The sequence below is a fragment of the Melospiza georgiana genome, chromosome 22 (genome assembly GCF_028018845.1).
Source record: "Melospiza georgiana isolate bMelGeo1 chromosome 22, bMelGeo1.pri, whole genome shotgun sequence".
In the NCBI taxonomy this organism is placed as follows: Eukaryota; Metazoa; Chordata; class Aves; order Passeriformes; family Passerellidae; genus Melospiza; species Melospiza georgiana.
In genome coordinates, this window is record NC_080451.1 from 6,223,436 (window position 1) to 6,249,399 (window position 25,964).

The 25,964-nt window shown below is 48.9% G+C and overlaps 1 protein-coding gene across 1 annotated transcript in view; it reads left to right on the top strand.

The window, feature by feature from the left end:
• CCDC30 (coiled-coil domain containing 30) overlaps positions 1-25,291 on the top strand; it is a 37,864-nt gene extending 12,573 nt beyond the window's left edge. The window contains exons 6-24 of the mRNA XM_058039153.1: positions 972-1,087; positions 3,478-3,570; positions 4,209-4,315; positions 5,117-5,294; positions 8,040-8,138; positions 8,724-8,861; positions 10,352-10,489; positions 11,267-11,424; positions 12,689-12,920; positions 14,489-14,662; positions 15,344-15,553; positions 16,101-16,258; positions 17,753-17,900; positions 18,072-18,193; positions 18,811-18,952; positions 20,335-20,471; positions 20,726-20,837; positions 21,873-21,934; positions 23,406-25,291. Coding sequence (XP_057895136.1) covers positions 972-1,087; positions 3,478-3,570; positions 4,209-4,315; positions 5,117-5,294; positions 8,040-8,138; positions 8,724-8,861; positions 10,352-10,489; positions 11,267-11,424; positions 12,689-12,920; positions 14,489-14,662; positions 15,344-15,553; positions 16,101-16,258; positions 17,753-17,900; positions 18,072-18,193; positions 18,811-18,952; positions 20,335-20,471; positions 20,726-20,837; positions 21,873-21,934; positions 23,406-23,628 — 2,747 coding nt within the window. The 3' untranslated portion in view covers positions 23,629-25,291. The remainder of the gene's footprint in view (positions 1-971; positions 1,088-3,477; positions 3,571-4,208; positions 4,316-5,116; positions 5,295-8,039; positions 8,139-8,723; positions 8,862-10,351; positions 10,490-11,266; positions 11,425-12,688; positions 12,921-14,488; positions 14,663-15,343; positions 15,554-16,100; positions 16,259-17,752; positions 17,901-18,071; positions 18,194-18,810; positions 18,953-20,334; positions 20,472-20,725; positions 20,838-21,872; positions 21,935-23,405) is intronic.
• Positions 25,292-25,964: the final 673 nt, after the last annotated feature.

Here is a 25,964-nt window from a genome sequence, read left to right on the forward strand (position 1 = left end):
TGGCTGTGGGGTGGATGTGTTCCCACATGGGTGTGGGGTGGATGTGTTCCCACATGGCTGTGGGGTGGATGTGTTCCCACATGGATGTGGGGTGGATGTGTTCCCACATGGGTGTGGGGTGTGTTCCCACGTGGATGTGGGGTGGATGTGTTCCCACATGGATGTGTCCCATGTGCCTGTGTTCCATGAAGATGTGCTCCCAGTGGATGTGGGATGTGCTCCCAGTGGATGTGGGGTGTGCTCCCAGTGGATGCAGGATGTGTTCCCGTGTATTCCTATTGAAACAGGACAACCCCTATGGCAGGGAGGAATGACAAGGAGGACTCCATTGATATCAGAAGGCTAATTAATTACTTTATCATACTATATTATTCTATATTATATTACACTACATTACATTGCATCTAAACTGAATCTACCAAGCACTTAACTGCACTCAATCTCATGACTGTCCTGACACACACACACACCCTGATAGGCCAAGGAAACAAAACACCATCACTGTGGGTAAACAATCTCCATTTTGCATTCTACTTTTGCACAAACACAGGCACAGCAAATGATAAAAATTGTGTTTTCTTTCTCTGAGGTTCAGAGAATGTGAAACCCAGAAATATTCTTGGGAAGAATTGTGCCTTGCTTTTCTCTGTGAGGAGAAATGTGGCTACATATTCCCAGTGGATGTGGGATGTGTTCCCAGTGGATTTGGGATGTGCTCCCAGTGGATTTGGGATGTGGTCCCAGTGGATGCAGGATGGATTCCCAGTGGATGTAGGCTGTATTCCCATGTATTCCCAGTGGATGCAGGATGTATTTTCCGTGGATGCAGAATGTGCTCCCAGTGGATGTGGGACATGTCCATGCTGCCTCCCACCTCTTCCACGTGTGGGATCAGCCTGGAATCCGTGCTTGGATTGGGGCAGGCAGGTCCTGGCAGTGCCCAGCTCATTCCCTGGTGCTGCTGTCTCCAGACAGGGCTGAGCTCCAGAGGGCCATGGAGCACAACAGCCGGCTGGACAAGGAGATCCTGGCACTGCGGGCGCGCGTGCAGACCCTCGACCTGGAGAGGAAAGCATTCCTGGAGCTGGTGAGCATCCACCGAGCCAAGCCAACAATCCTGAAAGTCATCCCTGAAAGTCCTCCCTGCTCCCAAACCTGCCCTGCCTTCCCCTTTCCCCTCGCTGTTCCATGCCCAGTGTTTCCAGAGCTGCAGTTTGGCTGTGGCAGGGTTCACAGAGCAGTAAAATTCGGGAATTAGGCAGAACGCAGGTCTGGCAACTTCCTTCAATGCAGGAGGAATCTGAGGGATTCTAACTGGGTGGTGGCTTGGAGACTTTGGGACACATCTTCCTGTGCTGATGGAGAGGGATCAGCTCTGTGCTGATCAGGGTTAATCCAACTCAAGTGTGTAAATAGAGTAAGGAACACATGAGCCTTTCCCTGGACTGGATTAAAGAGTTCACTTTACCTAAGTCTAGCCTAAAACCCCCATAAATTTCAAAATCTATTTTAATTTTATGCTCATTTTTGATTCCTCTCAGCCCCTTTGCTTTTTAACTCAGCCACATTGATTGATTTGTTTATTTTCTGTGGGTTCTCTTAATGGAATGACTTCTTACATTGCTGTTAGTTAAATGCTTAGTGTTATACAGCCAGGATTCTCTAAATGCCACCTAGAATTAAGGAGCAATTAAGGAACTGTCAACCAGATAATTCCTTAATGAGGTTGCCAACAGGGAAGGGATAGAAGAGTCTGCTTCCTATTAAAATGTATAATTGGGCACAAAATCTACTGCTGTTCTTATCTCCTGATTTCCTTATATCAGCCTTTGAGAGCCTCTGCCATCCCAGCACGAGAACTCTTGGCTGCCTTGCACTTCTCTCATGTCACATGAGTGTTGCTAAATTAATACAAGCATCTCTGAGAAGATACTTTTCAAATAATGTTTATCAGATAATATCTTGAATGGGATTTATTCCCATTTGAGGTGTTCAGAATTTTACAGTATTTTTTATAGCACAGATTTTTTTTTTATAGTTTTATTCCTTGCATTTGAAAAAATTGTTGATTTTTCCATGTCTGTCACCTCAAGCCTTGTATTTACAGCAGTCTCTTTCTGGAGCTGCAGAAAATCATAACTTAGTTCAAATCCCTCTGTTTACTTGTATTTTTGTTCCAAATATTTTCCTCGTTGTAGGACATTGCTCCTCTTAGTCATTCTGGATACACAAGTGTATTTATATCTTATAAAGAAGTAGAAATAAAATATTAATATATATATATTATATATTATATATTATATATTATATATTATATATTATATATTATATATTATATATTATATATTATATATTATATATTATATATAAAATGAATATAATTATATATTTTATATAATTATATATTATATATGATGATATATATTATATTTTATATCATATATAAATATATATATGTCTATATAGACAAAAACCATACAGATACATATTATATTTTGATCATATAATATACATAATATATTTTGATCGCTGAACAGGAAAAAATGTGGCCAGATTGAGATCAGTTCCAGCCACTTGTTAAGCTAAAAGCAAATTCCCTTTATTCTTAGGATTGTGGTTTAACTGTTGGCACAGAAGTTGGGAACCCCCCAATTTTTAATTTACAGAAGTAGAAAATGTGCTTTATTGCCAACTACAGCAGCTTGGTGTCCTGAAACATGTTTTCTTGCCTGTGGGTTATGAAGGGTAGGGGAGGAACAGGCTGGGCAGTTGGCCTGGGATGAGCTGTGACTGTGAAGAGCTGCTGCAGGAAATGGAATTCCATTGATCCCATGGATGGAAGACACTGAAAAGTGTCCTCAGAAACAGCAGTTGGAATCTGACAGATCAGGAAGTGAAATAAATTCAGGAAAATCATTCTTGAATGGATTGGAGCAGCAGCATTCCCACTTTTGCTGCTCCTTACCTGAGCCTTGTGACCGTGTTCACAGGGGTTCTTGGATGAGGGAAGAGATGAGGATCTGACTCCATGTTTCAGAAGGCTGATTTATTATTTTATGATATACATTACATTAAAACTATACTAAAAGAATAGAAGAAAAGGTTTCATCTCAGAAGGCTGGCTAAGAATAGAATAGAAAGGAATGATAACAAAGGCTGTCTGTCCGAGCCAGCTGACTGTGATTGGCCATTAATTAGAAACAACCACATGAGACCAATCCCAGATGCACCTGTTGCATTTTACAGCAGCAGATAATAATTGTTTACATTTTGTTCCTGAGGCCTCTCAGCTTCTCAGGAGGAAAAAACCCCAAGGACAGGATTTTGATAAAAAGATGTCTGTGACAGAGGCCACTCAGCAGCTGGAGCATCCACAGCATCTCAGCCAATCCCTCAGGGTAGGAAATAGTAATCCATGAATAACAAATATGAGAATGGAATGTTCAGCAGAGCTCAGAGGGGCGTTGTGTGTTGCAGGTGGAGCAGCTGAAGGAGGAGATCTGTGAGTACCAGCGGAGCGAGAGGCCAGAGCCACCAGCACCAGAGGGACTTGGAGTGGCCTCACTGCAGGTGTTCCCTCTCTGTCATTCCACAAAAACACGGTCCCCTAGCTGTCTGTAAGAACCTGCATGTTCTGGGGGGCTCCTAGGGCCCAGAGATGGAGCTGGTGTGGCTCGTGTGTTTTATTTCTGTGGCTTTGGAGTCACTCTGTGCTCGCAGGGGAAAGATGTGGAGCTCTTGGAGCTGGATGAGGAGGCCAAGGAGATGCTCTGAGGGTGGAGCCCCTCTGCTCTGGAGCCAGGCTGGGAAAGCTGGGGGTTTCACCTGGATAAGGCAGCAGGGAGAGCTCAGAGCCCATTGCAGGGCCTAAAGGGGCTCCAGGAGAGCTGGAGAAGCACTTGGGACAAGGGATGGAGGGACAGGACACAGGGAATGGCTCCCACTGCCAGAGGGCAGGGCTGGATGGGATATTGGGAAGGAATTCCTGGCTCTGGAGGTGGTGAGGCACAGTTTGCCCAGAGCAGCTGTGGCTGCCTCATCCCTGGAAGTGTCCAAGGCCAGATTGGATGGGGCTTGGAGCAGCCTGGGATAGAGGAAGGTGTCCCTGCCCGTGGAACAGGATGAGCTTGAAGGTCCCTCCAAAACAATCCAGGCTGTGATTCTGGGATCTCAGTCCTTGTTCTGTGCTGATGTTGATTTTCTCTCAGGCACAGGGCACACAGGAGGAAGCAGGAGCTGATGGAGACCCTGGTGCCAGCAGAGCTGCCCCATATCAGGAACATGGAGATCAGGGTGTGGAAACTCTGCACAAAAGGTGAGAGGTGCAGAAATCCTTCACCCCTTGTACTTCCACTGGTTCCTGGTGCTGTCTCTGCTGCTCTCTCTTGCAGGATTATTTGATTATTGAATTATTTTAAATACTCTTTAGGACTTTGTCCTTCTGCTCCCAAATGGGAAAATTTGGAGGAGATGCAGTCCTGAGCAATCACCTCTTCCAGTTTAATGCTGATACTTCCTGGAGTTTGTTGCTTTCCTAAAAGAAGAGAGTTGGGCTTTTGGGGCTTTCCACAGACAAAAAAAACCCCTATTGTTTAAAAATCATGTTGTTTAAAATCCTTGTTTTTAAACCTGTTTTAGTGCTGGGAAGTTTTCTTTGGATTTGGTTGCTCTCCAGGAGTGCCCCAAAACACCTGCCTTTCAACCAGAAATATGGTTCCATATTTCAACCAGAAATATGGAAACAGGGATTTCTAATGGAATTCAAAGCTTTATTCTCCCAGTTACCTGCTCAGGAGATGCTGCATCTCATCTGGCAGGTTCAGGGAGGACAGGGAAGCTGATTCTCTTCCAAAAGCCCTCTGACCCTTTCCCTTCAGCTTCCCAAGCCTGTTCTCCACCTCAAGCAGCTGAATTTGCTGTTGGCAGCCTCATGCCTGACCTGTTTCTTGCCCATCATCCCTTGTGTAGACCCCATCACCCCTAATTCCCATCTAAATAAGGCCATGCTGGATGTGAGACTGCAAACCAGCAGAGAATGTGAGAAAAACCTTGGTTTTTCCTCCCTGGATTAGCTGGGATGCAGTTCCAGCCTGGTGATGCTGAGTTTTGCTTGCAGGTGCAGGGAAGCCATGGAGAGCACTGAGGGCAGGAATTCCCAGCTCCTTCACAAGCTGCAGAAACTGGAGCAGGAACAAGAGGGTTTGGTTGAGCACAATGAGAAGCTGGAATCAGTCCTGGGAGAGACACAGAGCCAAAGCAAGCAGGAAAGCAAAGTGGAGGGACTGCACCAGAAGGTGAGTAAGGAATGGGAGAGACAAGGTTTGGGTTTCTTTCATTCCATCTACTTTTCCCTCTGATTGGAAAAACAGAATGTTTGAGCTGGCCCTGCCCTCTGCTGTGTTTGGTTTGACAGGAAAACCAGCCAGAATTTCTACTCTTATCCTGGGTTTCTTCTTCGTGCTTCTTCTTCCTCCTTCTTCATGGGTTGGGTTGGCATTTTGTAATTGGGCAGAAAAGTCCCATTGCAGCTCTGTGGGATCAGTTATTGGGTTAAAAGGGGAAATAATCCAGGTGTCAGCTCTTAATTGATAAAAGATAAAATGATAAAATTGTCTGCTGTTAATTGATGAAAGACCTTATAACAAGATTGTTGGCCATTTTGTGCCTTCTTATGAAAAGCTGCCCAACTCACAGCAGTGATTCTGTTTCACTGATAAGAAATAATAAATACCTGAGTGTGAACATAAAACTACTGTTTCAAGTGCCTTAAATTCAGACCAAAAGAAACTGATACTTCCCCAGCCTCATTTTCCTAGTTTAGATTTTGGGATTTTTAGTATGTTGTGGATGGCAGCAGGATGGAGGGCACAGGGTGTTGTCCTGGGTTTCTCCTTCATGCTTCTCCTTCCTCATGGGTTTGGGTGGCATTTTGTAATTGAGCAGCAAAGTCCACATTGGGATCAGTTATTGGGTTAAAAGGGTAAATAATCCAGGTGTCAGTTGTTAATTGGACAGTTTATTCTTAAAAGCCCTTGTACCAAGAGATTGTTAGGCATTTTGTGCCTTCTAATGAAAAGCTGCAGAACTCACAGCAGTGAGACTGTTTCACTGATAAGAAATAATAAACACCTGAGTGTGAACATGAACTACTGTCTCAGTGCCTTCAATCCAGACCCAGAGAAACCCACAACTGAGACCACCACAACAAAGAACCATTTTGGGGGATGCAGAGCAGAGTCAGGATGGATGAGGAGGTGGGGTTTAACCCATGGATAGATCCATCTGCTGTGTCCTGCATTCTCAGGGGGCTTAAAGAGCCCTGGGCAGGGCAGAACTGCTGGGTGTTTTCCAGTCCTGCCCTGCTGGGAAGGGCTTGGGAGGGTTTTTGGTGCTGGCCCAGCTGCAGAAGCCTTGGCTGGTCAGGCTGTGACTCAGGAGCAGGACAGTGGGACACAGAGTGAGGATTGTTCTGCTGCTGGCACAGGATTTGGGAGCACAAATGAAGTGCTTAAAAGTTAATGGCTTGGATGGAGACCAAAGAAATGCATTGCTGGATATCAACTTCTGACCAAAGGCTGACTGGGGTGAGGAGGGGAGGTGTGTTTTGCATTTGAGATCCCTTTTGGAGCTCCAAAGTGTTGCTGAACCCCAAATTATCATCCAGTCATGCAGCAGGAGAGAGGTTTGTTGTCCTTTAGGTCTTCTGTGGGAGGTCTGGGTGTTTCACCCCACTTTTAATACCTGTTCACACATTGATGGGCTCATATCTTTGATTTAAAAAGCAGTGTTGCAGCAGCTTTCCTGTGTGTTTGGGAAGAGGCCATTCCCTTCTGGGAGCTCCAGCAGACCCAGTTGGTGCCAGGAACTCCTCAGGGAGAGCAAAGCTCAGGGGCTTTGAGGTGCTGCTGTGGGAATGGACTGGGATTGGCAGGGATTTGGTACTTCTTTGGCTTTGGGATTACATATGAGGGAGAATTTCTTGTCTGTGAGGGTGGGGAGGCCCTGCACAGGTTGTCCAGAGAATCTGTGGCTGCCCCACCCCTGGAAGTGTCCAGAGCAACCTGGGATAGAGGAAGGTGTCCCTGCCCATGGAACAGGATGAGCTTTAAGGTCCTTCCAACCTGACCCATCCTGGGATTCTGGGATCTCCACAACCAGTCTGGGGTTCTGTGGGGCTGGATTTCATCCCCTGTAGTGTCCCAGCTCATGTCAGTAGAGCCAAGCTCAGGCAGTCCAGCCAGGGGTTTTAGAAATAAGCCCAAACTGGATCTCAGGCCTAAGGAAAGGGAATCTGGCAGAGGAGCAGGGAGGCTGCCAGTGCCAGGATTGGATTGTGGAAAGGGATCTTGGGATCCCTAATGGGGAAGAGAAGCTGAGCTGCTCCTCTGGGATGATCCTTACCTGGGCTGCTCAGAGTCCTTTGAGCCCTTTATAACTTCAGGACCAAAAACTTTGATGATCCAAATGCAGTGTGAGACCTTGGCCAAACTCTGCCTGCCCAGAGGTGCCAGGAGGAACAAAAGTCAGTGCTTACAGAGGTCAGTGCTTACAGAGATCAGTGCATTGCTCTCCCAAATCCCAAGTCCTTAGAGCCCTTCAGGAGTGACTGAAAACTTCCTATGAGCAGTGAAGGGACCAGGGTAAGTCCAGGCTGAACATCTGCTTGGGTGAGATCAGCACTCTGAGCACAGGGAACAGGGATGACCCAGCACCTAAACTGGGGTGTCTTGGGCTCCTCCATGCTGGGGGAGCACCACAATGTGTGGAAGCTTGGAGTTTTCACCATGTGCCTGGGTTGTTCCACTGCTTTTGTGGAGCAGAATTCCATCTTTTTCTGGCTTGAGACCAGGTGGCTCCTTCCTCCTTGGAAGCAGCAGGATGAGGGATGAGCTGGAGCTGGCCATGCACATCCCCTCCTGTTCCTTGCTTCCAGCATGGGCCTGATCCCATAACAGCAGCACAAGGAGCACTTCAGGAGTAGCTGTGCATTTAATTGTGAGTCCTGGTGTGGTTTTAACTTGGCATTTGTCCATGTTCAGATCACCAGTTTGGAGACAGAGTTGTTTGAGGTGCAGAAGAACAAAAGTGAGATGGATGGGAGTGAGCAGGTGACGTCTGGAGCTCAGGAGATGCAGGAGGTGAGAGCTTTCCCTTGGGAAATGAACTGTTCTGTTTAGAAATGTTTTACATGAGCATCTGAAGTGTCTCTTTGCTGTGGATGCTCTTTGTCACCCTCTCCTGAGGATCTGTAGCCCCTCATGGATCACTGGAGGAAAGCAGCCAACGTGATCTCCATGAAGACTCTCCCCTTAGGAAGTTCTTGCCCTCAGCTCTGCCAGCTGAGCAGTTTGTTGTCTCCCCATGAGTGTGAAGTTTTCACCCGTGTGAAGGTGCTCAATTCTTGTTGAGGGTTTAGTGAAACCAGGGGATGTGTGGGTGCATTTAAAGCTGATCCCCATCACGTTCTGGGTTAACTTTCCTGTCCATTTGTTCCTTGCCAGCCCAAAAATTGCATCTGCCAGACAGAGATGGCAGAGGAGCTTCCCAAGGTGTTTTGGGTCAGTGGAGGCTCTGTGAGCCCTGGATAAGAGTGTAGGAATTCCAATGGAAACATTTGAGAACTGTTCCTCTCCTCTCCTCTCCTTGTTTCCTAGAAGACACAAATCCTGCACTCTGCTTCTCTCTGATATTGTGGCAGTGACCCTGAACTTTTCTTGTTCCAGATGTTGGAAAGCTGTCAGGAAACAATAGACAAGCTGGGAAGTCAGCTGGGAGAGAGGAGAGAAAGGAGAAAGCAGCTGGCATCTGAGCTGGAGCTGCTGAGGGAAGATTTGAAGGCTGAGAAGGTTCTGGGCAGCCAGGTGTGTGCAGCCCCTGTGGTGGGAGCTCCATGAAACATCCCCAGCTGCTCCCCAGACTCATTGCCTGGCACCTATTGATGCATTTCTCCATGAAACATCCCCAGCTGCTCCCCAAACTCATTGCCTGCCATCCCCTGATGCATTTCTCCATGAAACATCCCCAGCTGCTCCCCAAACTCATTGCCTGCCATCCCCTGATGCATTTCTCCATGAAACATCCCCAGCTGCTCCCCAAACTCATTGCCTGCCATCTCCTGATGCATTTCTCCAACCCAGCCACTTTCAAACCTGTGGTGGAGAGTTTTCAATCCAGCTGCTCTCATGGCATCATCTCTAACTCTAGAACTCACTTTCCTTTCAGTGAATCTGATAACAAATCAGGAATTCCAACTTTGTAGCCAAACCCTGATTGTCTGGAGGGCAGAGTGGGAATTTTTAGACTCAGGCAATAATTTCATGAATTGAAAAATGAACATCCTGCTGGGATTTCCCCAAGGGCCTTGGCACACTTGGCTTGAACCAATTTAGGTGCTAAATCAGCTCCTGGAGGTTTCCCTGCTGGGAATGTTGCTGGAACTCTTGTATTCCAGCTGGGCCACAGAGGAGAGACAGTGAGTGGTGCCAGCAAAATTGTCCAAGGGCTGCCAGGGCAAGCACTGAAAATTGGGGTGAAAATTCAGGAGCCTGGACAATGGGGGGACACAGCCGTGACAAATCCCATTTTTTATCGCTATGAGAGTGATAAAAAGTTTTTGAGTCCTGTTGCTTCCTTGAATCCAAGTGCAAATCCATGGAAGTGCTGAGCTGTTGGCAGAGCTGCACAGACTCGGGCACTGCTGGAGGAACAGTGGCATCTAGAGGCCAGGGCTTGGTCCTGCTGCAGCAAATCCACACTGGAACTCGGGATCAAAGCTTGGGAGGAAGAGGCTGGGTCAGTCTGTCAATGCACACGTGGAAAGGAATTGTCTGATCTGGGGAATGGTGGGCAAAATGGGAAGAGTCCTTTTGGAACCCTTTTGGACACGGTAGTTCAGCCTGCTCGTGATCCAGAGATCTTTGAATCCAAATCATCCATCCCTGAAGGTCTGAAGGAATTCCTCCTGAAGGAGGGATTGTTTTCCTATCAAAGGGTTCAGGAGAAGGTGGAATCCAGAGCCCTGTGTTAGACTGGAGCAGCCTTTAGCGTAGAGAGCTTTGGATGTATTCACCTTTGGTGAATTCCTGTGGATGAATTCCTTTGGATGAATTCACCTTTGGTGAATTCCTGGCCTCCCACATGGGCTCATTCCCTTTGGATGGAGCTGCTGCTCTGCAATGAATCATTTCCCAATGGTGCTGGAAACAAGATTTGCATGAAATCATTGGGTTCTGTCACCTGGAAATCTCTCCTTGTTTTTAAGAGATTTTTGGACAATTAAGAGGAGAAATCTTTTCCTGAGCTTGTCATTTGGGGTGTGTTCCATGCACTGACTCTGTTGTTACCTCTGCAGGGTTTGCCTGACTCCCACTCAGAGCTCCCAGGCCACAAAAACACCTTCCCAAGTGTCCAGAGAGCATCAGCCAGCAGGGATCTGGTGGATGTATCCCATGAGAAGCTACACAAAGACAGTGCTTTGCTAATTCCAGAGGTGAGACATGGAAAGAATTCCCAGTTCTTGTGGTTCCTGATGCAGGCAGGAGCTGCTGGGGTGTGTTGCTCAAATAGGAGCAAATTTGTCTTGGTGTAGATAAGATGCCTTGGGATTGAAATAGCTGGGATTGAAAGCTCAGGAGGAGCTGTTGATGGAAAAGCTTTAGCAATCAAAGTTGGTGTTTAGTGAGGATGATGGTGTTTGTGTCTGAAGGATTTGAGTCCATCACAGATGGGCAGCAGATCTGACACTGGGCAGACTCCAGCTGTGGTTCAGCTCTGAGTTCTTCTGTCCTGATCAATTCCTTCTTTCCTGCTCATTTAATTTTCTTGGCATCTTCTCCTCCAGTCTCCTGTTGAGGGTGTGCTGTTACCTGGTGTTACAGGCTTGGGTGACATTGGGAGAGGAGATGCCATCCCTAGGGAGGTGTTTGGGGTAGAGTTGGAGCACCTCTGTGAGAGCCACCTCAACCCACACTTTGTTCCCCTCCTGGTTTGCTTTTGGAAAGGGCTTTGCCATATGCTGTAAATCCCTGAGTTGTGCCACAGTGGGGTGAAATCAAATAAAGAACCATGGCTTGGTGCTAGTTGAGACACAGCTGCTTTCCATGCAGGAAAAAGGACTCACATGTGTCTTTGAGGGGGAAGAACTGCAATGATTTAGCCACAGAATCACCAGCCATATCTTGCTGGAGTCCCCAGATTGCCCTGGATGGCTCCAAAGATTTCATCAGAGCAAAGGAAATCCAAGTCCTGGTGTTTTCTGACCTTCCAGGCCTCTGAAGTCCTGCAAGACAGAGGACAGAGCCCCAAAGTGGAGCAGAAGCAGGAGGATCCCAGTGCAGATGCAAAGACCTATGAGGAGCAGATGGCTAAAGTGGTGTTTTTGGAAGAACAGATCAAAAACCTGAGGGAAGAACAAGAAGTGCTCTGGTAAACCTGAACAAAACCTGTGGTATTTTTTGCTCCTTGTCTTTGCTAAATTAAGTTTTGAGCCTTTCCCAACTCCCCATGGGGCTGCTTCTGGCAAAAATGGGCTTGGCATCTTCATGTTCTCCTTGGGTCAGCATCTCTTGATGACTTTCCTTAGTCAGGATCAGCCAGGATTAAAGATTTTTTTCTGCAGCTCTCCCAGATTCTGAGCAGCCTAAATGGGAGCTGTCCTTAGGGAGGAGGATTCTTCCCTTGAAGTTGGACTAAAGAGGATCTCAAAAAAATCTCCTGTTGTGGGTTTGGGCTCCTCAGGGTTTCCAGCTGGTAGTCCTGGTCCCACTGGAGATATGGGTAATCCTTGGAATTTGGGTGTTTTTGGAGGGGAGGGGGCAGCAGTTGTTGGTCCCACTCCCCTTTTTGAGTAGAGCAGGAAAAAATTTGGAGCTGGAGCATCAGGGCTCAGGTGCTCATCTGTCCTTAGTAAATAAAAACTGGGATTAAATCCAGCGTGGTTACAGTGTCCATTACTGGTACTGGGATGAAGCACAGCCAGGAGAAGGCAAGAGGGAGCTGCTGGGGAACCATGGAATCATTCAGGCTGGAAAAGCCCTCCAAGATCTCTGAGTCCAACTGAATCCCAACACTGCCATGTTCACTCTTAACACGTGTGCCCAAGGGCCACATCCACAGGTGTTTGAACACTTCCAGGGATGGTGATTCCAGCCTGGACATCCAGGACATAGAATCACAGAATTCCAGACTGTTCTGGGGAGGAGGAGATCTTCAAGCTCATCCCATTCCACCCCCTGCCATGGGCAGGGACAGCTTCCACTATCCCAGGTTGCTCCAAGCCCTGTCCACCCTGGCCTTGGACACTGCCAGGGGTGGAGGAGCCACAGCTTTGATCTTGGATGGAGAAAATGGAGCTGGAGTTTGGGTGGAGATGAGTCAGGCAGCTGGGCTGGGACACCAGCCAGTGCTTCCCTGTGACTTTGAGTCCAGAGCAGCTCCTGTGCCTTTGTGAGCATTCCTTGGCCAGCCTGTGACCTCTTCCAGGGCAGAGCTGAGCCTTTGGACACACGTGGTGTTGTGGGAAGTGTCCCAGGCAGACTGACCCTTGCCCAGAGCTGCTGCACACAGGATTGAATCCCCTTTGGAGCCTCCCAAAGCACTGGAGTGTTTCACTGCACAAGTTTTTCCCCTTTAAGGCTGTTTTCCGTGGATTTGTGTAGTTACCTCTCTCCTTTACTATTTCTCCTTCAAGTTCTGAGTTACTAGAGAGCAACAAGAAGAAGGAGGAGCTGGAAAAGCAGCTCAAGGAGAGCAGTGAAGAGAAGAGGCTGCTGCTGGAAGAAATTGCCCAGCTCAGATGTGACATCCGCAGTGCCTGGGAGCAGGGAGACATGAGGAGGATCACCCCAGGCTTGGAGCAGAGGGAGAGCAGGTTCCTCCCATGGCAGAGCTCTGCAGGCAGCTTAGAGGGGAGCCTGAAACAGGTATGGGCAGCTTTGCCATCCGAATCCTGCTTTTTGTCATTAATTAACAGGCAAATGTAATTAAAGTGGGCTGGAAGTCAGCCTGTTGCTGTAGGACACGGAAGAACACAAGCTCACACCGCTGTTCTCAAGGTGAAGAAAAAGGGAAGTTTATTTTCTGACTCTAACATTTATAGTTTTCTAAGAATGACAGCGGATTGGAGGGTGACAGTGCCACCTCTCCAATGACACTGGACAGACTAACATCTATCAGCTTTTTCTTCCTCTATAAAAGAATGCAAAACAATGAGTTATTTACAGAAACCGTGTAAAAAAGTTTGTTACAAGAATGTCAACATCAGAAAGCTTAGAAAATCTTAAAAAAACAAAGTGACATCAGCCCTGTGGTGTGAGTGATGGTTGGAAATTAAGGATGTGCTGATTTCATTGTGTTGTGCTTTTGGATGTGATGGGGATTTGGATAAACTGAACTGATTGCACATGGCAGAAATAAGATATTTAAATGGAATTTGTTCAGTTTTCTCACTTTGTGAGCTGAAAGAGAAAGGGAGAAAATGCTGGAAGAACTCAGGATGGGGAGACTGAGGAGGAGCTCAGCTTCTGTGCAAAGATTTGGGAGAGAAAAGAGGACAGGGTGGTGTGGATGGCCAGGGTGGGAATGAGAAGGAGAGGATTGGAATTCTAATTATATCAAGAAGCAGAAAATCATCTGGGAGGAGCAGAGCAGGACACAAGGAGTGCAGTGGATGTGGGAAGGGATCCTGATAGAAGAATTTAGGGAAAACCCCACAAAACCAATGGAACCAATGGACCTCCAGGATGACTGACATTGCCAGATCCCACAGTGCTGGATACAGACTTTTTCCAGCTTGGGAAAGTTACCTGGGGATTATCTGAGAAAGCAGATTTGGTCTTCAGTGAATTCTGTCTGCTTCCAAGAGCAGAAGGTGAGGATGCAAAATGGGGATGCTGAAAGTGATGCAGGACAGAAAGGCTTTGGTCCACGCCAGGCTTTTGTGTTTGTGATAGAAAGGTGAGTGAGCTAAGGGGATCAGTTACCTCCCAAGGTGACACCTCCCAGTGCCCAGGCTTTGTCCTGTTGTGTTCCTGTCCCTCTGGGAGCTGGGCTGGCTGTGTCACTCCTGCTTGGATGCCTGAGTGAGACTGGTACAAGAATCCAAAGTGTCCTGGTGGCTTTGCTTTGATAGAATGGATTTGTTTCAACAGGGACTTGTTCCCTCATCCAGGTTATCACCTCTTCCTCCTCAGCCTCAGGAGCTGTATTGGCTTCTCTGAGGTGATGGAGAGAATCATTAAGGTGGAAAAGGCCTCTGAGATCAAGTCCAACTATTAACCCAGCAATGCATTTTCATCACAAACCATGTCCCCAAGTGCCACATCCACAAAGCTCCTAAAGCCCTGCAGGGACAGGGGAGGAAACAGGACAGAGAAATGCCAGGTTTTGCACATCTTCCTGCCCAAATGCCCTGAAATCCTGCTTCTGCCTTCCTGAATCACCTTTATCCTGCCTTAAAGTTAATTTCTGTGTGACTTTGCTGTTGCTGCAGGGTGTGTCTGAGGAGAGGTTCCAGCAGCAGGAGGAGAAGCTGCAGCAGCTGCGCCAGGACCTGCGGCGCGTGCAGAACCTGTGCAGCTCTGCTGAGAGGGAGCTCAGGTATGAGAGGGAGAAGAATGCTGACCTCCAGAGGCAGAATCTGCTGCTCCAGCAGGAATGCACCAAGGTAGGGACACAGCCAGGCTCCCCTGAGTGCCTCAGCTCCGTGGGAATGATGGCCATGAGGGCTGGAGCCCATCTTCCCCCAGGCTGGGAGAGCTGGGGTTGTTCACCTGGAGAAGAGAAGCTCCAGGGAGAGATCAGAGCCCTTCCAGAGCCTAAAAGGGCTCCAGGAGAGCTGGAGAGGGACTGGGGACAAGGGATGGAGGGACTGGACACAGGGAATGGCTCCCACTGCCAGAGGGCAGCATTACACAGGCTACTGAGAGGAAAGAATTCCCTATGAGATTGGTGAGGCCCTGGCACAGGGTGCCCAGAGACATTTCTGTGCCTGCCTCATCCTCAGAAATGTTCCTGGCCAGGTTGGATGGGGCTTGGAGCACTGTGGGATAGTGGAAGGTGTCCCTGCCCATGATGGGGGGTTGGAACTGTCCCTAAAGCCTGCCTTTTTGCAACTTTGCCAAAACCCTCTAATTTTATAGATTCCCACAGGAACCAGGTGATCCTTAAGGGCCCTTCCTACCAAAAGTGCTCTGGGATTCTGTGACAAATTTCTCTGCATCCAAATAAAACATGCTTTACTTCCTCTGTGATTCCTCTTTCTGGAATCCTGTTCCCCTTCCCTAGCCAAGCCATTCCAGCTGATTTATGCTGAAGTATAAATCTGATTTCTTCTCTGGGATCTCAGGTCAAAGCTGAGCTGAAGCAGGCCCGGGCCAAACTCTCAGAGACCACAGAAACATGTTCCTCCCTCTCAGCACAGTGGGACAGGAGCCAGCAGAAGGTCAAGGAGCTGGAACTGGAGCTCTCCAAGTGCTCCCAGGCTGATAAGCTCAGGAGCAGCCTCCAGGAGAGGCTGGCCCAGGAGAAATCCAGAGCAGGAGAGGCACAAAAGAAGGTGAGTGTGAGTTTGACAGTTCTGTGCAGCTCTAGTGCAGAAAGCAAGCAGGTTTGCTTCCCCAAATTCCTTTTTGTGATCCATCAGCTTAATGTTGTAGGAAAAAACGCCTGTAATTAGTGGGAGCATAATCAAGGCAATAGAAGCCATGTCTGATAACCCAGTATCTCTGAAATACTGATAGTGGGGCTGACAGGCACAGGAAACCTTAATCTTGTTCTTGCTGAGATAATTTCCTACTGTTCACTGGCTGGAAATTCCAAACCTTGTGTTTTCCATGGCACTGATTCTGCCATGCTCCTGCAGAAGTCATTGGATTCTCTTTTGGTGTGAGCAGGATCAGATTGGGTTGAAAAAAGGATTGTTGGGAATTCATGCCATAGTGTTTGGTCCAAAATCAGGTAGCCAGTGCAAATCTTTTGCTTTTAATGGACTTGGAGTGAAAACAAGGAAATCTTTCCTTCCCATGCCTCAGCCACTGGGGGATTTGATTCAGACATTGGGCTGTTCATTCAGAAAGTTTAATCTGTGTCCATTTTAATCCAAGGTCTCCAAACTGCAGCAGAAGCTGAAGGATTCCCAGCACCAGCTGCTGCTGGCAGAGGCTCGTGCTTCTGACAAGAAGCTTCTGGAAGAGGAGCTGAAGGAAGCTCGGGAGAATGAAGCTCGAGTGCAGCAGGAACTTCACGAGGAGCAGCTGAAAAGGTCTCTGTGCTGTGCAGGGGCTGTGCCAGCCCTCCAGCAGCTCCTGGGAGGGTTCAGGGAGACCCAAACCACTGATTTGACCTCCTGTCTTCCCTTTGGACCTGCCTGATCCCTGGAGTTCTCCAGGGATTCCCCCTTCCTGAGATTTAAAAGATTATTGGAGGCTTCATCTGCCTTGGAAGGGCCATGGCCTCTCCTGTCAGTGCAGGGATGCCAACAGCCCCTGTGACTGTGTTCACAGGAGTCTGAGGATGAGGGAAGAGATGAGGATCTGACTCTATGTTTTAGAGGGTTTGATTTATTATTTTATGATATATATTACATTAAAACTATACTAAAAGAATAGAAGACAGGATTTCATCAGAAGGCTGGCTAAGAATAGAATAGCAAAGAATGATAGCAAAGGTTTGTGGCTCAGCTCTCTGTCTGAGCCAGCTGGGCTGTGAGTGGCCATTAATTAGAAACAACCAACATGGGCCAATCAAAGATCTACTTGTTGCATTCCACAGCAGCAGATAATCAATGTTTACATTTTGTTCTTGAGCCCTCTCAGCTTCTCAGGAGGAAAAATCCTAAGGAAAGGATTTTTCATAAAAGATGTCTGTGACAAGCCCTCTTCCCTGTGCAGCTGGGAATGATCCCAGTGTATCATCCCTCCTTTCTGTGTCACTGATAAAACTGGGATGTGCTGATTCCTTTTCCCCTCCATGTCAGCTGGGGCAAGAGGAGCAGGGGGGTGTTTTGGGTGGCAGACAGACACCGTGGGGGCAGGGGGCACATCCCCCTTGTCTTGGTTTGGAAAGCCAGGTGTCTGCTAAGGAAGGCAGGAGCCTCCCCTGAAATGGAGAAAATGAACTCCCTCCCCCTCTGAATTGCTATAAATTTTAAATTAAGGGGCTCTCAGACAACAAAAATTATGGGAGCATGGAATAACAGTTCTTTACTAGAGAAGGAAATAAAAGGATAAAATAAACAATGCAGTACACTAGAACAACACTGGCAGAGTCAGAACCCAACCTGACACCCTGTGGGTCAGGCTGTTGGCAGCAGTCCCATTGGAATTGTGGCTCAGCCCTCCTGCAGTGTCAGGGGTGGCTCTGCTGGAGCAGGGATCCTGGAGAAAGGTGCAGTCTCTTCCTCTGAAGATCCAGGGGCAGAGGCAGCTGCTGTTCCTCTGGGAAATCCAGTGCAGAAGCCGTGCTGGTGTTCCAGAATCTCCAGATTATATCCAGGTAGGAATGCTTGGCTCCTCCCTCTGGGCTCACATCTCCCAATGGGATGCTGCAGCTCTTATCAGCCATGCAGTGACATTCAATGGCTGTTATCAGCAGATGTCTCCCCAGAGGGAGGAGTGATTGTGATCACTCAGAGAGAGAGAAAAGGAAAACTGCCCACTTGACAAAGGACAGCTGCCATACAGATGGCAATAGAACACACCTTGCCCTGCAGTCTGGGACACCCCTGCAGCTCTCACTGTCCCCGTGGTGTTCCCAGGAGGCTCCTGGAGCAGCAGGTGGAGGAGCTGAGGCAGCAGCTCCGGCATTCCCGGGAGACGGAGGCGTCGCTGGCCAAGATGCACGTGGAGCTCCAGGCCAAGACCCTGCACGTCCTGGAGGATGAGAAGAAGCTGGATGCTGGTGAGGTGAGTGACAGGGAGGGGGTTTCTCATCATACAAGGGCCAACAGGACCATCAGGAGCTGCAATCTGCTCCTGGGTGTTGTGGTGTTGTTGGGTCCCCAGGACGAGGTGAGAGATGAGAATTTGCCTCCAAGTTCTCAGAGGGCAGATATATTAAACCCAGCCCTTTTCCAGCATGTGCAGTGCCAGAAGGAGAACCAGAAGCTCTCGGAGCAGCTGGTGCTGCTGAAGGAGGAGAACAAAGCCCTGTATGAAGAGGGTGTCAGACTCCTGAACCAGAAGGATCTCTATGTCAGGTAATGCCCACGAACCTGCCTGGGCCTGCTCTTGCGTTTGGCTCTGCTGTGGACTTTCCTGTCCAATATTCAGCTTTTAGCACTAAATCCACTGGCCCTGTGTGCAGTGAGCTCATCCCCCATGTCTGCTGTCAGGGAATTCCACACAGGTTTGGCTGGGAAGGGACCTTAAAGCCCATCCTGTTCCACCAGGGACACCTTCCACTATCCCACAGTGCTCCAAGCCCTTCCAACCTGGCCTTGGACACTTCCAGGGATCCAGGGGCAGCCACAGCTGCTCTGGGCACCCTGTGCCAGGGAAGGATTTCCTTCCAATATCCCATCCATCCCTGCTCTCTGGCAGTGGGAAACCATTCCCCCTTGTCCTGGCACTCTAGGTCCTTGTCCAAAATCCCTTTGCAGCTCTCTTGGAGCCTCTTTAGGCCCTGGAAGAGGCTCTGAACTCTCCCTGGAGCCTTCTCTCCTCCAGGTGAGCACTCCCAGCTCTCCCAGCCTTTCTGCTCTCCTTAGGTGTGTTATAAACCTCAGAACTTGTTAGACCTGGCTCAAAGAAGCTCCCATAACAGTGACCCCGAGCCAAAGTGCCTTTCCCAGCCTGATTGTCCCTGTTTGCCCAGGAAATACAACGAGATGCAGCTCAGACACAAGGACAAGATCCGCAGGGCCAAGGAGACTTTCATCCACGAGGTGAAACAGAGGGACAGCAGGATCAAACAGCTGGAAAACGAGCTCAGCGAGTCCAAACTCCAAGTGGAAAAGGTGAGAGGGCACATCCAGGGCTTCTCCAGCAAGGGGAGGCTGCAGGGGCATTGCTGCTTCCAAAAGCATTCCCTGGTGGCCAAGAATGGCTCCTGGCTGGGTCAGGAATGGTGTGGAGCAGGAGCAGGGAGGTCATTCTGCCCTTGGCACCTTGAGTGCTGTGTCCAGTCTGGCCCCTCAGTTTGGGAAGGACATTGAGAGCTTGAGCACATCCAGAGGAGACAACGAGGCTGGAGAGGGGCTGGGAGCACAAACCCTGTGAGGAACCACTGAGGGAGCTGGGGGTGCTCAGCCTGGAGAAAAGGAGACTCAGGGGTGACCTTGTCACTCTGCACAGCTCCTGAAAGGTGCCTGTGCTCAGCTGGGGCTGGGCTCTGTCTCCAGACAGAGACAGAACCAGAGCACACAGCCTCAAGCTGCACCAAGGGAAATTTAGGTTGGATATTAGGAAAAGTTTTTTTACAGAAAGAGTGACAAAGTTCTGGAATGGCTGCCTGGGGAGGTGGAGGAGTCACCATCCCTGGGTGTGTTTAACAAAGCCTGGATGTGGCACTGGGTGCCAGGGTTTAGTTGAGGGGTTGGGGCTGGGTTGGACTCGATGATTTTAAGGTCTCTTCCAACCTGGTCATTCTGTGATTTGGTGATTCTGTGAAAGTGATCATGGACTCAGGGAATGGTGTGAGTTGGAAGGGACATTAAAGCTCATCCCATTCCACCCCTTGCCATGGCAGGGACACCTTCCACCATCCCAGGCTGCTCCAAGCCCTGTCCAGTCTGGTCTTGGACACTTCCAGGGATGGAGCAGCCACAGCTGCTCTGGGCACCCTGTGCCAGGGCCTGCCCACCCTCACAGGGAACAATTCCTTCTCCATACCCCATCTGACCCTGCCCCCTGGCAATGGGAGCCATTCCCCTTGTCCTGGCACTCCAGGCCTTGTCCAAACTCCCTCCTTGCAGGAAGGCACCAGGGACACCAACCTATAGTAACAAAAAGCCAAAAGGAAATTCCTGGCTCAGGATTGCCCTTGGGGGAATCCACATCCTCAAATCCCAGTCTGACACTGGCTGGGCTCCATGTTCCTTTGCCTCAGCAATTCCTGCTGGGAAGTGACCCCAGGGCCTCTTTTTGGGGTATTTTACATCAAACAGGGTATTGCAGAGTCACTGAGGTTGGAGAAGACCTTTAAGGTGAGGATCTTCAAGTGCAACCAACACTAAACCATGTCCCCAAGTGCCACATCCATGTGGTTCTTGAGCGCTTCCAGGGGTGGTGATTCCAAAGTGTAGGAGCTGGCACCCTTGGGAAAGCCCTGAGGTGTGCAGAGGACAGAGAAGAGTCAAGAGTAACTGGTGGTTGTTCTTTCCTTCTCCACCACCCTCAGGGGAAGGTGCTGATTGCCCAGATCACTGCTGAGAACGAGAAATTACTGCAGGAGAGGCGACGGCTCCTCCAAAAAATCTCAGACCAGGAGGAGTCCCCGTGGAGCCTCCGCTCTGGGATTCCCTCCCTGCAGAGCAGGTGATGTCCATCCTCCCTTTTCCTGGTTTTGTGCCTCTTTCTCTTAAGAATTCCAGAAGAAAGTCAGGGCTGTGGGTGCACTGTCTGTAATCATGGCTGTAATTAGGGATTTAATTACCCCATTTCCCCATCCAACCTCACCACTGAGCTGGAGGCTGTGGAGAGCAACAGCTCTGAGGCTGGAAAAGAAAAGTCCTGTTGGGAAATGGGGCATGGCTGGAAGGAGAATAACCCGTGCTTTGTGCCATGCTCAGAGGGAAGACCCTGGAGGAGGAGAACGCGCGGCTGCAGGACAAGCTCCAGCTCTCCAGCCTTGTGGGCTCCTCGCAGCGCCTGGCCAGGAGCAGCCCTGCTCCCAGCACTGAGGTGAGGCCCAGCAGGGCTGGGAGCAGCAGGAGTCACAGAACTGAAGGGGCTGAGGGGGAGCTGGGTCCATCCCTTGAGATGGAAAGGGCTCCCGGGGTAGTTGGTGGTGACAGATGTGGTGAGGAGGGGATTTGTGAGGAGCTGAGGGCTCCATACAGATGTGGTGAGGAGAGGGTTGGTGAGGAGCTGAATCTCTATAGAGATGTGGTGAGGAGAGGCTTTGGGGGGAACTGAAGGCTCCATACAGATGTGAGGAGCTGAAGACTCCATACAGATGTGGTGAGGAGCTGAAGACTCCATACAGATGTAGTGAGGAGGGACTTTGTGAGGAGCTGAGGGCTCCATGCAGGTGAGGAGGGGCTCTGTGAGGAGCTGAATCTCATACAGATGTGGTGAGGAGCTGAATTTCCATACAAATGTGGGGAGGAGCTGAATCTCCATACAGATGTAGTGAGGAGAGGCTCTGTGAGGAGCTGAAGGCCCTCACCTCAGCCCGTGCTCCTCCCTGAGCTGCTGCCCCTGGATCCCCTTCCTCAGGGACAGGAATCTCACCTGGCACATTCAGAGCTGGTCAAAGCTCAGTTGCAAAGCTGCTCTAGGAAAGGAGAAGGTTGGGGATGTTCCTCCTGCCAGGAGGAGTGGTCCCTCCTCAGGCCAAGCTGAGCAGTAATTGTTGAGCTGAGGGAAAGTTGTTAATGAAGAACTTTGGCCGGAGAAAATCCAGAGAATCAAAGTTTTCAGATCAACCAGGTGGATTCAGGAGTTTCTTGGGACTTTTAATTTGGGGAGAACCCAGGCAGGTTGGAAATGAGCTGTTGACGGGGAAAGGGCTGTTTGGGGCTCACTTGGTGAGGCTTGGTTTGTATTTTTTAGAATAAATTTACACCCAAAGGACAAGCAAACCCCTGATTAGCACCTCATGGGGCTGCACTTGGTGCAGAGGACTCTCAGTGAAGCTGGGGGAGACCAGGAATTGTTGGAATTGAGGGTCTGACCTGTGTCTCCTCCTTTCAAAGCCTCTGTTCTTCCTTCCAGGACCTGAAGCTTGCTCCTGGAAGCCACCCTCAGAGCAAGGTGCTGCCACCTCCTCGTGCCAGGTACCGTGGGGGGGACAGAGGGGCAGCCAGGGAGGAGCCACTGCAGCATTTTGGCTGGTCCACCCTGAGCTTTCACCTCCCAGGGGCTTTTTTTTTGGTAGTTTTTGGGCAAATTTTAGGGAAAATAGTATTAAAATGGCATTTAAAATGGTATTGAAGCCAGTCAGGTGATGGGATGGAGAAGGCAAAGTTTAGGAAAAATAAAATGGTATTAGAATGGTGTTGAAACCAGTCAATACCATGGGTTGGAAAAGTCCAATTTTAGGGAAAACAGCATTAAAATGGCATTTAAAATGGTATTGAAACCAGCGAGTTGATGGGATGAAGAAGTCAAATTTTAGGAAAAATAGTACTAAAATGGAATTTAAAATGGTATTGAAACCAGTCAGCTGATGGGATGGAAAAGTCCAATTTTAGGGAAAATAGTATTAAAATGCCATTTAAAATAGTACTAAAATAGCATTAGAATGATATTTAAACCAGTCAGGTGATGGGATAGAGAAATCAAAATTTAGAGAAAATAAAATGGTATTAGAATGGTATTGAAATAGTATTAAAATGGCATTAGAATGGGATTGAAACCAGTCAGGTGATGGGATGGAGAAGTCCAATTTTAAGGAAAATAATATTAAAATGGGATTGAAAGCAGTCAGCTGATGGGATGGAAAAGTCAACTTTTAGGGAAAATAGTATTAAAATGGCATTTAAAATGGTATTGAAGCCAGTCAGGTGATGGGATGGAGAAGGCAAATTTTAGGAAAAATAAAATGGCATTAGAATGGTATTGATATGGTATTAAAATGGCATTAGAATGGTATTGAAACCAGTCAGCTGAATGGATGGAGAAGTCAAATTTTAAGAAAAATAAAATGGCATTAGAATGCCATTTTGAATAGTATTTGAATGGTATTGAAATGGTATTAAAATGGCATTAGAATGGTATTGAAACCAATCAGCTGAAGGGATGGAGAAGTCCAATTTTAGGGAAAATAGTATTAAAATGGTATTGAAACCAGTCATATGATGGGATGGAGAAGTCCAATTTTCAGAATATTTTGGGGAGCGCTGTGGGATTTAGGAATCGTGGTGCTCAGGGGCTTTGGAGGACTCTTGATACAAGAGGTGGTGACACTTGGGAGTCCTCGTGTGGCCAGAGCTGTGTCCCACATCGCTCTGGGGTGTGTTCCTCCATTCCAGTCCTTGCCAAATGTGGGATGTTCCTCCATTCCAATCCTTGCCAGACCAGATGGGGGGAAGGCAGAGGGACAATTCAGCTCTGGAGATGCAGCTCTGGGGGTTTGGTGACAGCCCCAGGCACTGTTGAGGTGGAGGACGGTCCAGGCAGGTTCTGGACCTGTTAGGAAAATTGCTCCAAGAACAGAGCACCCACATTGTTCCGTGCTGCTCAGAGCTGTTGGGTAGGGGTCACTCAGACTGCACAGAATGACAGAAAATGTAAATTTGTTTCCAGCTTCCCACCCCGAGATCTCCCAGAGCCCCTGGGCGCCCTGAAGGCCCCGCAGAGCACAAAGCCTGAGGGAGAGGCTGAGAGCCAGGATTCCTCCTTCTGCCTGTCCCCCTCACAGCCCTCAGAGATTGGGTACCTGAACGTGGCCTCTCCTGGGGACAGCACGGCCCCCTCAGCCTCCCCTCTGCAGGAGCAGAGCCACAGCCTGGGCTCCCAGAGCTTCTGAGCTGGGGATGCTGGTGCAGCCTGACCTCACCCGCAGGATCTGGGCTCCTGGAGCCATGGGACAGCAGAGCCTGCAAAGAGAATTGCCAAATGGACAAATGGACTGTGCCATGATTGCTGGGATGTGTTCCAACTAAATGATTCCATAGTTTTTTGTTTTTTTTTTTTTTTTTTTTTTTTTACTTGCCCACCTGTAAATGTGTGTGTGTGATCCCAGATCCACCGGAGGCTGGAATTTGTAAATAAACTCTGTACAGTGCTAGAGGGGTGGGGTGAAGGGTGTCTTCCCTCCACCCTAATCCCCTAATCCAGTCCAAATCTATAAATTTTATAAATAAAACTTGCAGAATTTCCCTTTTACCCTATTGCCCCCACACTGTCATTCCCCTTTTCCCTTTGCTCTGTGCAGAGGTGAGCAGGATCTCTGAGCACTGGGGAGGGGATGGGAATGTGTGGGGAAGGAAGATGGGAGGAAGGAGAAGCTCTGGGGGCAGGATGTGATGGGCAGAGGGGTCAGAAATGACAGAGAGGGAGTGGAAGGACAAAGGGAAATGGAATAAGGGAAGGGAATTTCAAGGAAAGGAAATTTCAAGGAAAGGAAAGGAAATTTCAAGGAAAGGAAAGGGAAAAGGGATACTTTTGGAATAGATGGTCTCTGAGGATGCTTGGGTGAGAGTGAGAGGGACCAGGCCATGCCAAACAGGGAGTGCAGAGCGTCTGAGGGTGCCAAGAGGGATCAGCAGGGTCAGAAGTGCAGGCCAGGTGGGAGCAGAGCGTGGCTGGGCATCTCCATGGGCCTTTCTGTGCTCCCTGGGCTCTCCCCGTGTGTTCCAGGGAGCCCTCAGTGTGCCCCTCTGCACCCTGGCTGTCCCTCAGAGGATATCCCCAGCCCTGGTCTCCATTTTGGGGGTATCCCCACCCCTTGGTTTGTTTTGTGCCATTCCCAGACCCCAGTGCTGCCTTTGGGTGCCCCCCAACCCCTGGCTGTGCCTGTTTGGGCTCCCCAGAGCCTTTTGGGGTGCGCAGAACCTTTCCATGGGATTTGGGGTGTCCCTGAGCAGTGCCTGGGGCAGCTGTGCATCCTCATCCCCCTGGCTGTGCCCTGGGCCGCAGGGGAGCATCAGGAGCACTCCCATGGAGGGGCTGGGGGGGTTCATCCCCTGTGAGGGGGCAGAACTGGCTCAGCCACACTCAGGAGAGGCAGAGTCAGGTCTTAGAAGGGGCACAAACCATCAGAGAGCCTGGAGGGATCACAGACTCATTGCTGAGGACTGGGATGACCCCAGTGTTACAAACTCCTGACCCCAGGGAAGGTACCTGGCTGTTCCCCGAGCTTGTATTATCCCACTGAACTTTGAGTTTTTGGAGCTTCCACCCCTGATGGATCCAGACTGTGACCATCACTTTGACTGTGGACACTGAAATTGCAATAACCAAGTCTTGTCACTGCATCCATGGGTGGTGAGACCTCTCCTCTCCACTCTCTGCTCTGATCCTTTCTTTTTTTTCTTTATTTCCCTGATCCTTTCTTTTTTTTCCTCTTTCTTTCCCTCGTGTATTTTCTAAAGTGTTATTTTTATACTTTTATATTGGTGTATTTCTAAAGGAAATAAGCAAAATGACTACGTAGACGATTTCCATTGCAAACAAAGTGTTAAAATAAATGTGATATATATAAAAAAAATATATATGTGTGTGTGTGTATGTGTGCAAACACCAATCATTCCATGTCCTTTAATCCACTCCAAGGGATGGATTAACACAAGAGCCTGGGTTATCCCACCTCAGAGATGCCTTGGAGCTCCCTCAGTTCTCCCTCACCCCACAGCAACAAGGTGGGCAATTTTCCACAACCCTCCAGGGGCCCAAAACAGCCACAGGACTCGAGGTGGGACCTCCCCAGTGCTGGAGGCATAAAACGGGGGAGAAAATGCAAAATTCCAACTGTGGCAGAGGCCATGGTGCAGGTACAGAACCAGGGGGAAATCCTGAGGTTTTTGTTGATGGGGAATTGAGAGGAACATGCAGCAGGGCATTGTTCTTCTGCCTGATGACCAACAGCTCCCACCAAGGAATATTCTGGACGCTGGGAGCACAGGGAACAGGAGGTTTGACCATGATCCTGCCCACAGTTGTGGTTGTTAGGAAAATTAACCCAGAAACACCAGAGGTTTATGTCCAAAAAGGAGACAGAGGAGTCCTTTTACTTTATTCCATTAAAGGGAGAGGCCATGGGGCATTCACCTGGGGTCTCCAATTTTTGGAGCACCCAGCCTCCTTTTTATCCCAATTTCCAGCCACATTTCCCTTCTCTCTTTCCCCATTTTTGAGGTACTT